The sequence below is a fragment of the Oncorhynchus kisutch genome, linkage group LG3 (genome assembly GCF_002021735.2).
Source record: "Oncorhynchus kisutch isolate 150728-3 linkage group LG3, Okis_V2, whole genome shotgun sequence".
Taxonomy (NCBI): domain Eukaryota; kingdom Metazoa; phylum Chordata; class Actinopteri; order Salmoniformes; family Salmonidae; genus Oncorhynchus; species Oncorhynchus kisutch.
The window spans coordinates 31,952,511-31,962,888 of NC_034176.2; the positions used below are offsets into that span (position 1 = coordinate 31,952,511).

General features: G+C 41.2%; 1 protein-coding gene across 3 annotated transcripts; it reads left to right on the top strand.

Moving 5' to 3' along the window:
- The first annotated feature begins 326 nt into the window (after positions 1-326).
- Positions 327-10,261, top strand: zgc:158398 (TMEM219 domain-containing protein). Of its 3 annotated transcripts, none has more exons than XM_020472874.2 (7): positions 327-779; positions 899-1,061; positions 2,985-3,249; positions 3,416-3,524; positions 3,708-3,858; positions 7,752-7,787; positions 8,037-10,261. In XM_020472874.2, exons 1-7 carry the CDS (start codon positions 763-765, stop codon positions 8,055-8,057), a joined length of 762 nt encoding a protein of 253 aa, XP_020328463.1. In that variant the 5' UTR covers positions 327-762; the 3' UTR covers positions 8,058-10,261. The 3 variants fall into 3 exon arrangements, with proteins under 3 accessions (XP_020328463.1, XP_020328455.1, XP_020328469.1); XM_020472866.2 differs by having other exon boundaries at positions 7,752-7,892; positions 8,037-9,394; XM_020472880.2 differs by lacking the exon at positions 7,752-7,787.
- The last annotated feature ends 117 nt before the right edge of the window (positions 10,262-10,378 follow it).

Here is a 10,378-nt window from a genome sequence, read left to right on the forward strand (position 1 = left end):
TTAACTAGAATTAAGTAAAATCTTTGAAATTGTTGCATGTTGCGTTTATATTTTTGTTCAGTGTATACATCTACCTCAATTACCTCTTACCCCTGCACATCGACTCGGTACTGGTAACCCATGTATATAGCCAAGTCATTGTAATTTATTTTATGTGTTGTACTCTTCTTTTTCTCTCTCCCCCCCATCATTGTTGGGAAGTGCCCGTAAATACGCATTTCACTGTTAATCTTAACCTGTTTGTTTACGAAGCATGTGAAGAATATAATGTGCGGATTTTTATTTTGAAGGATTCAGCAATACCATATAAATTGACGTCATTGTTTGTGCTGCTGGCAGAATACTAGTTTGTCTTTCAAAACAATATGGTCCAAATTCTCAGACATAGGTTAGAAATGTAACGAACTAACTTGCTTTGTTTGTACTAGCTAGTTTTCTCATGTGAACTGCATTCTTTAGATGTAGCTAGCTTAGGAAAATAATGATTTAGTTTGCATTAAACAAAAGCGGCTTGCTAGCTGATTAACTTTCTACCGAACCGGTTTAACTATAGTAACGTTAGCGAGTTGTAGATTGTACGGAACTGTATGGCTAGCTAGGCGCTTGGCTTTTGCTATTAAGAAAAGCAACGACAGCTACAAAAGTTGTACTTTGACTGGTAAATTCCGTTGTCTTGACATGGCAAGCAACGCGAGGTAGCATTGCAGAGAACGGCTCGACGTTGGACTAAACCTAAGTCACCCCTGTGGACCTGTCTGTGTGATGATCCCACAAGCCAGGTAACGTATGTTGTTGCTAAATCGTTTTGTGGCGAATGCAATGGCTTATGGAATGTTTGCCAGAATCCTGTGTTGTCGTCAGTTCTTTTTATATCAGCACTCTGTTGTGTGTGTTACAGGTGTTTGATGGGTTCCTGGCAGCCAGTTGCTAATCTAAGGGACTATGTTTCCCAGCATCCTCCTGGGGTCACCTTCTTCCTCTGTGTGCTGACCCTTGCCCTCACCTTCCTAAGCCTCGGGTCATACACGCACACACACCGCCTGCCAAATCCAGATACGCAGGTACAACATACATTACATACAGAGTTTGGGCTTGGTGATATGGCCAAAATATCATATTATGACATTTTTCACATTTGACGGTATGTTATGTTTTTGAATAATAAAAGTGATAAATATTCACGACCCTAGAGTGTTAATACATGAATTATGTGTTTTCAATGGGGCATTCACCATTCTGTTTGATTTATAAATTTCCTGCACTTTTGTTATCATTTCTACATGTCAGGTAGTGCTAAGTAGGGCTGTATGATAGATATTGGCCAAAGATCTAGGCCTAGAACAGTTTATTGGTGCTGTTGAAATAATAGAAATTATTGTTGTAGTTCAACAATTAGAATATAGTGGGCAGCATTTTGAATACATTGCTGTTTGAAATGACAACAAAGGAATAAACCGGGGAGTCATTATTTTGACAGGGTTGGAACCAAATTGATTGTCAGTGTTTTTTAGGGGACCCTATACGATGTTACAGTACATGTGTATTCTCCATAGAGAATGATAGAGGCCTCTAGGAGCCAACAGGCCATTTTAGCATGGGCAGCGCCATTGAGGGCTTCCACCATTTTAAAGTAGTCAACTGGTACGGATTCCTATGGGTTGTAGCCTCAATGGCGCTGCCCATGCTGTCACAGACTAATGGTACAGATATAAAGGACTCGTCTGTATCTAGCTCTATGATATTCACTTCATGTAGTTAGCTAATATATTCATGCTTTGCCTATTCCTCGCTGATTTAGAAGATACCGTTGCACAAACAACATATTGATCTAGGCCTACCCCAGCACTGGTATCAGGCTGTATATTATCAAGCTATGTTTGCTCTGACTGATTACATTTAGCCATAGAGATTGATAGAGGCCTCCAGTGGCCAAAAGGCCATATTAGCATGGGCAGCACCATTGAGGGCTTCCACCATTTTAATGTAGTCAACTGGGTGGGACCTCCGACTTCATGTCCAACCGGGTCGTCAGGAGGGATCAGCCAATCGTGAAGAAGAAAATTGACTACTTCAAAATTGAGATTTCTTCAATGGCACTGTCACAGATACAATGATGAGTATTCTCTCTTTGCAATTAGCTAGCAATTAACATTAGTGGCTAACATGATTTGTTTTAGCCACAACTTGCTAAGAAAAGAAAGCTTGTATACGTTTATGTATATGTTTGTATACATTAAGATACACAAACAAATAGTGTAATTATAGAAAGCAGCTTCATTGTCACCCAACATCTTTTTGCGGCTGACCATGCAGACTGCAAAGTGAACGGCAAGTGAAGTGCTCGTCACTCATGGTCGAGCAACAACTGCTCTCCTTGAGTGACAGTGGGCAGGGCTTGGTGTGGGAAGCGAGAGAGACGACTTGCAAGTAGCAAACAGAGTAAACTATAAAAACACACATTACACGCACCAGAGTTGCGTATCACATTTAACAATCTAAACATTGAAGTGCTGTTTTAAAAGGTAAAGTAAAAACCCAAACTGGTCCATGCATCAATACCGGTCTATAGTAAAATAATATAGTATAATTCCCAGCCATACACACTACACACAATGCCTGCCCAAGTGCCCAACTCTAACACACAGTTATGCCACACTCACCGCTTGCCCAATCTTGACAAACCACAGATACAACACACAGACCAATAGGCAAAGAACAATATTCATGGTAACTTATACCATTATGCCGGAGGTTGGGGAACTGCCTCTTTACCTTGTTGTTCCTATACTTTTGTCCATACAGTAGAGCAGGCCTGAAGGGCAAAAGTGTGACACTGCTAGGTGTTGCAGAGCACAGCTTTTGGATTTTGGCTCAGCTGTCTGCTCAATGCATCTCAATGCAGGCCAAAAAATCCTTTAAGGGCTAGATGAGTGCAGACCACTTCAGATGTACAGAGAAATGGAAATGCATATTTTCTTTCAAAGGACTGGAACCACTTCCTGTCGTCGTTGGCCAACCTCCAGTTGTGTGTGAGAGCCAATGGTACAGCAATGGAGATGGTTTCCTCTCCTCCATTTGCGAAAGAGGAGGTATGTGGAACAGTATTGCTGAACTCCACCCAGAGCCCACCATCCATCACACAGTTGTCCCTTTGGGTGCCACTGGCCGTGATGGACAGCTCAAACATCCAATCCCTGAGCGACCTTTGCCTCCATGGAACGTTATTGGCCAGTCAGCTGGGACTCACAGGTCAGTTTTTGTCCTCTATAGGCAAATGGTGCACATTTCATGTTATGCTTAATTGCTTTTATATGATGAAACCAAGCTTAATAATACATAAATGAGAATTATGTGCCATGATGAAATAACTATACAGTAGCAGCAGTAAAAGTTGAAATTGTCTCGGTCTGCTCAGGTAACGAGGCTGTAAACGTGACACTGATGTTCTCCTCTCCATCTGTGGGAGGCAACTCGCACGCATGCCTTAGCGTTAGCGCACCTACACACATCCTACCTCCAGTCCTGTGAGTCACACACACACACATACATACCTAGTCTTCCATATACTGGTTCATTCACCTGTTGCATACAGCACTGCACAGAGTACCTAGATGGCACTTCTGCCTTATCTCATCTGGAGTGTCTCTGCGTAAAGTATAGTGTCTTCTGTAACGTGTGTGTGTGTGTGTGTGTGTATGTATGTCCAGGCTGCCACCTGTGTGCCCTACCAATGAAGGGACATCCTCTCCTGTCAGAGCGATTGCAATGGAGATAAGCAGCCAGAAGCCCTCAGCGTCACAGTCTTGCTACAGTCTACAGTACACACCTGATCCTACACTCACCGCCATGCTAACGCAGGTACACGTATACACGACCCCACACTCACAGCCATGCTCTAAAATTTCAGTTGAGTCACAACCTACACACCGCCATGCTTACAGGTCAGGGATTCTTGAAAGTCAGGACAATCTTTGTCCGAGAGGGAAATTTCATTTTAATAGTTGAAAAATTAATCTAATTTGATCTTAAAAAATACATATAGGGGAATTTTATTATGGAAAGATTTGTTTTTGTAATTTTCCACATATTCTCAGAGAAATGATCACATCTAGTTTCTTGCAATAGCCACCTCTGACTTTAAGGAATATTTCTCTCAAAACTGTGATTCCTATCAAATTTGTCAGGATCAGCATCAGATTTATCTAAAATCATAAATGAATCCAAAATTAGCAGGGCCAGCTATACCAAGAGAAGCATGATGTCTCCGGATGTTATGATCATTTATTTTATATTTGCATCCTCCGAAACACAACTCTTGACACAATGCCCGCTTAACCCGGAAGCCAGCCGCACCAATGTCTCGGAGAAAACACTGTACACCTGGTGACCGTGTCAGCGTGCATTGCACCCGGCCCACCACAGGAGTCGCTAGAGCGTGATGGGACAAGGACAGCTCTGCCGGCCAAACCCTCCCCTAACCCGGATGACGCTGGACCAATTATGCGCCGACCCATGGGTATCCCAGTAAACATAAGAATGAGTGTGAGTTTTTGTCACAACCCGGCTCGTGGAAAGTGACAAAGAGCTCTTCTACTCGTGGGAAGTGACAAAAAGCTCTTATAGGACCAGGGCACAAATAATAATATAATAATAAACAATAATTCTGCTCAATATTTGACCATCATACATATTAAACCTTATTCACAATTTTCGATGAACAAATAACTCACCACAGGTTAATTAGAAGGGTGTGCTTGATTGGATGCACATAACTCTGCAATGTTGGGTTGTATTGGAGAGGGTCTTAAATCATTTTCCACAGTCTGTGCCTGTATTTAGTTTTCATGCTAATGAGAGCCGAAAATCCACTCTCACATAGGTACATGGTTGCAAAGGGCATCAGTGTCTTAACAGCGTGATTTGCCAAGGCAGGATACTCTGAGCGCAGCCCAATCCAGAAATCTGGCAGTGGGTTCTGATAAAATAACATTTTCACAGAACTGCTTGTTGCGATTTCGATGAGGCTCTCTTGTTCAGATATCGGTAAGTAGACTGGAGGCAGGGCATGAAAGGGATAACAAATCCAGTTGTTTGTGTCATCCGTTTCGGGAAAGTACCTGCGGAATTGCGCACCCAACTCACTCAAGTGCTTCGCTGTATCATATTTGACATGGTCCGTAAGCATGAGTTCATTTGCATACAAAAAATCATAATGATGGAAAGACCTGTGTTGTCCTTGTTAATGCAGAAAAAGAAAAGCTCCAACTTCTTAATCATAGCCTCAATTTTGTCCCGCACATTGAATATAGTTGCGGAGAGTCCCTGTAATCCTAGATTCAGATCATTCAGGTGAGAAAAAACATCACCCAGATAGGCCAGTTGTGTAAGAAACTCGTTATCATGCAAGCGGTCAGACAAGTGGAAATTATAGTCCGTAAAGAGAACTTTAGGCTCGTCTCTCAATTTAAAAAAAAAAGTGTCAACTTTCCCCTTTGATAACCAGCGCACTTCTGTCTGTTGTAAAAGCGTTACATGGTCGCTGCCCATATTGCATAGTGCAGAAAATACACGAGAGTTCAGGGGCCTTGCTGTAACAAAGTTAGCCATTTTCACTGTCCAAAATGTCTTTCAAGCTGTCAGGCATTCCTTTGGTAGCCAAGAACCTCCGTCGGGAGCAATTGCTTGCACGTGCGTTACCTCCACTATGTCTCTCTGTCATGGCTTTTGCACCATCAGTACAGATACCAACATGAGCAGCAGCTACGTTTGGCAACATACGGACCGTTAGTGGAATTCCTGCTATAGATTAACGGTTAATGTGATTGGATGTTAATTATTTGACTAGGCTACCTGTATTTGACATGGTTGTTATTTCGCTGAACACTAGATGGTTTAATTTTATTTTTGGCAGTGAAACGAGGCTACTCAGGCGAGGAAAAAAAACTCACCCAAATGTATTGCCCCGTTCGAAAATATAAATCGACTGTATGAAAATGGGAAGAGAAAAGAAATGTAAATGTGAATCACATTTTTATTTGGCGTACCCCCGACGGCATTGCAAGTACCCCAGTTTGAGAATGCCTGGCCTAGGGGTTCACATACTTTTTCCAGCCTACACTGTAAATGTTTAAATAATGTATTCAATATAGACAAGATAAATACAATAATTTGTTTAAACACACTGTTTGTCTTTTGTTGACTTAGATGAAGATCAGATCAAATTTGTTGACCAATTTATGCAGAAGTCCAGGTAATTCCAAAGGGTTCACATGCTTTTTCTTGCCACTGTATAAGGAAATCAGTCAATTGAAATAAATAAATTAGGCCCTAATCTATGGATTTCACATGACTGGGCAGGGGTGCAGCTATGGGTGGGCTTGGGATATTTGGAAAGTATTCAGACCCCTGGACTTTTTCCACATTTTGTCACGTTACAGCCTTATTGTAAAATGTATTTAATAGTTTTCCCCCCTCGATATACACACACAATACCCCATAATGACAAACCAAAAAACAGGTTTTTAGAAATGTTTGCAAATGTATATATATTTTTTTTAAACTACCTTATTTACAGAAGTATTCAGACCCGAAATTCAGCTCAGGTGCATCCTGTTTCCAATGATCATCCTTGATGTTTCTACAACTTCATTGGAGTCCACCTGTGGTAAATTCAATTGATTGGACATGATTTGGAAAGGCATACACCTGTCTATATAAGGTCCCACAGTTAACAGTGCATGTCAGAGAAAAAACTAAGCCATGAGGTCGAAGGAATTGTTCGGAAAACCCAGACAGGATTGTGTCGACGCACAGATCTGGGGAAGGGTACCAACAAAATGTCTGCAGCATTGAAGGTCCCCAAGAACACAGTGGCCTCCATCATTCTTAAATGGAAGAAGTTAGGAATCACTAAGACTCTTCCTAGAGCTGGCTGCCCAGCCAAACTGAGCAATCGGGGAAGAAGGGCCGTGGTCAGGTGAACGAGAACCCAATGGTCACTCTGACAGGGCTCCAGAATTCCTCTGTGGAGATGGGAGAACCGTCCAGAAGGACAACCATCTCTGCAGCACTCTACCAATCAGGCCTTTATGGTGGAGTGGCCTGACGGAAGCCACTCCTCAGTTAGACATGACAGCCCGCTTGGATTTTGCCAAAAGACACCTAAAGGACTCTTGCACCATGAGAAACAACATTCTCTGGCCTGATGAAACCAAGATTGAACTCTTTGGCCTGAATGCCAAGAGTCATGTCTGTAGGAAACCTGGTTCCATCCCTACTGTGAAGCATGGTGGTGACAGCATCACGCTGTGGCAATGTTTTTCAGCGGCAGGGACTGGAAGACTAGTCAGGATCGAGGGAAAGTACAAAGAGATCATTGATGAAAACCGACAAGTGTTCGGTGTGTATTTGAATAATATGTTAGAATGAAACAAACAACGACTTTAAAACACGTGTTTCACAATTAAATAACAAATGGCCTTTTATGGTGGCTGATGGAATTGATAAATCCAGTTAGGTGCATTTTATGGAAGAAAAACTATGTAATTGGGTTGTTCCTTTACATGGTGTGATAGCTGATACTTTGTTGTATAAACATTTATATTTCAAATGTTAATATTAAGAAAAATATTTGAAGAAAAAGTTGATGGTTAGGTCTTTCAATAATCCCTGAGATACAAACACATGCTGTCAAAGGTACACACACACACTACCCTAGGTCAGTCCCTCTAAACTTGTGTGTAACTCTGCAGAAGGAGCTGGGTCTGGCGAGTAGGCATCTGATCCAGGTGAGTGTGTGTCTGCTGGGGGTGTGTGTGCTGCTATGCTTCTCCGCCAGTCTCACACACTCACACGTACGGCGTTACCACAGCAACGGCCTGGAACTGCAAAGGGTTAGGTTTCTAATTTAATAATAATAATATAACTAATATACAGTTAGTGGGTTGAAGTATTTACAGCTCTGCAATCTAAGTGGCATGTTGTTTATGTGAGTGTTATTTAACTCAAGACGTTATCACTGCTTCCCCCCGTGACAGGAGCCACTGATTGACTCCTGAACCAGTCTCCACCACAGCATGCAGCTAGAGAAGGAAGAAAGAAGGATGATTCGAATAAAGGACTCTTTCTGAGAGTCTGCTGCTTCTGCTGTTGGGGTCAGAGTTTGATGGAGCATCTCATTTCAAACTGCGTAGCTGCTGTTGTTAATCTCAATCCATGCTCTGTCCACAAACATTGCTCTCTGGTAGACTTCTGATGTTCTACTAGTCATGTTATGACTGCAGGGTGAATGGGTACGTTATTAAATATTTACATTTTATTTAAACACGTTGCCACATCCTAAAGTGGTTTTAATCTGGTCGGGCCTCTTGGCACTTCCATCCATCTGAGCCGCCTGCAGCTGTTCATCCCAGTCCAGCTCCTCTCTCTGGAGTGTCCTCCCCACCACTGCCCATCTTCTGCAGCAGGCTGAAAAACCATCTATTCATCCTGCACCTTGATTCCAGTACTGTCTTCCCCCTCTTATCACTTCTACAAAGTTCACTTGTGTTGAATCTTGCAGTTTATTAGTTTAATGAATTACAGCACTTTTAGTACATAGTCCCCCCATTTTAGGGGACCAGAAGTATTGGGACAAATTAACTTATGTACTAAAGTAGTCAAGTTTAGTATTTGGTCCCAAATTCCTAGCATGCAATGATTATATCAAGCTTGTTATTTTATGTCCGATAGAAAACAATGGTAAATCATGTATTGTCATTTGAGTCACTTATTGTAAATAAGAATATAATATGTTTCTAAACACTTCTACATTAATGTGGATGCTACCATTACAGATAGTCTTGAATGAATTGTGAATATCATACCCCCCCCCCCCCACAAAAATACTAACATGCTAACCTCTCACCATTACAATAACAATAAACCTGTTGGATGCATGTGGTTTTTGTTGCATTTCAGATTATTTTGCGCACAAAATATCATACCCCCAAGACATGCAAACCTCTCACCTCAAGGGAGAGGTTAGCATGTCTTGGGTGTATGATATTTTGTGCGCAAAATAATCTGAAATGCAACAAAAACCACATGCATCCAACAGGTTTCTAGAGTCACAAGCTTGATATAATCATTGCGTGCTAGGAATATGGGACCAAATACTAAACGTTTGACTACTTTAATACACATATACAGTAAGTGAATTTGACCCAATACTTTTGGTCCCTAAAATGGGACTATGCACAAAAAGTGCTGTAATTTTAATGGAGAATACCCTCAAATTAAAGCTGACAGTCTGCCATTTAACCTCAGTCATTGTATTATTTCAATTCCAAACTGCTTGAGTACATAGCCAAAACAAATAATTCACTGTTCCAATACTTTTGAAGCTCACTGTAGATGCAGATCTATCACAAAATGGTTGGTTTATGTCAATGGAATACTGGAATATGTAGGATTCCATCATACAGACATCATGACCTTAATGGGTCTGTAGTACTGGACTGAGACCCTGCCAACCTGATCATATTGTTGGCTATTGATCCATGGATGGGATCCCAGCAGTAGAGGTGAACCATTATTTTCACCCTAGCTCTTCAAGGGTAGTCACATAGGGGCCGATTCAGACTTAGGGAAGGAATGCCTTTTACACATTTTGATTTATGCACTTCAGTATTTGGTATTCAGACTTACCTCATGCAGTTTGTGGTTGTAGCTCTCTTGCATGCACTGAATAAATATAATTCAATACCAGAAAACACACCCACTGGGTGGCCAATCAACTTGATCAGTTAAATATTTTATTCTGTTAATTTATCTAAAGCAGTCCCTTTAATTTGTACCTGTTTAATTTCAATTTGATTGGCACAACATAATAACCTATGGAGAATGATTTCAGAATGGAGATCAATGAAAGATAGCCGTTCAAATGTATGGATATTTATCTCCTTTTCAGAACCCATGCTTAGTTTTCAAAACACTGATATTTCACAATGTATGTTTAGGGAAGTTTTCACCAGCCCTGAGCTACTTCAGTCAATACTAGTGGCTAATATTTAACATGACAGAAATAGTAGGAAACAGAGAAAGTTGGTGCATATAATTAAAACATTTGAGAGTGCCCAAAGGTTAAATTTGGTGTGACTGTCATTGTGCAATGCTTTACATCGTCATCACATGCTCTAGGCTGCAGTACCCATTTGGTTACGTCTCCAAGTTTAATCACTGCAAGGTAAAAGGCCATACAATAAAGAAATAATGCACAAGGGCACAGCATTTTATTCTTCACTGTGGGAAAGGGGTGGAAATGCTTGTCATGTTGATATGCTTTTTGCATATTAGACATTCTAGTTTTGAATACTGAGAATGTGTCATGCGTGATTTA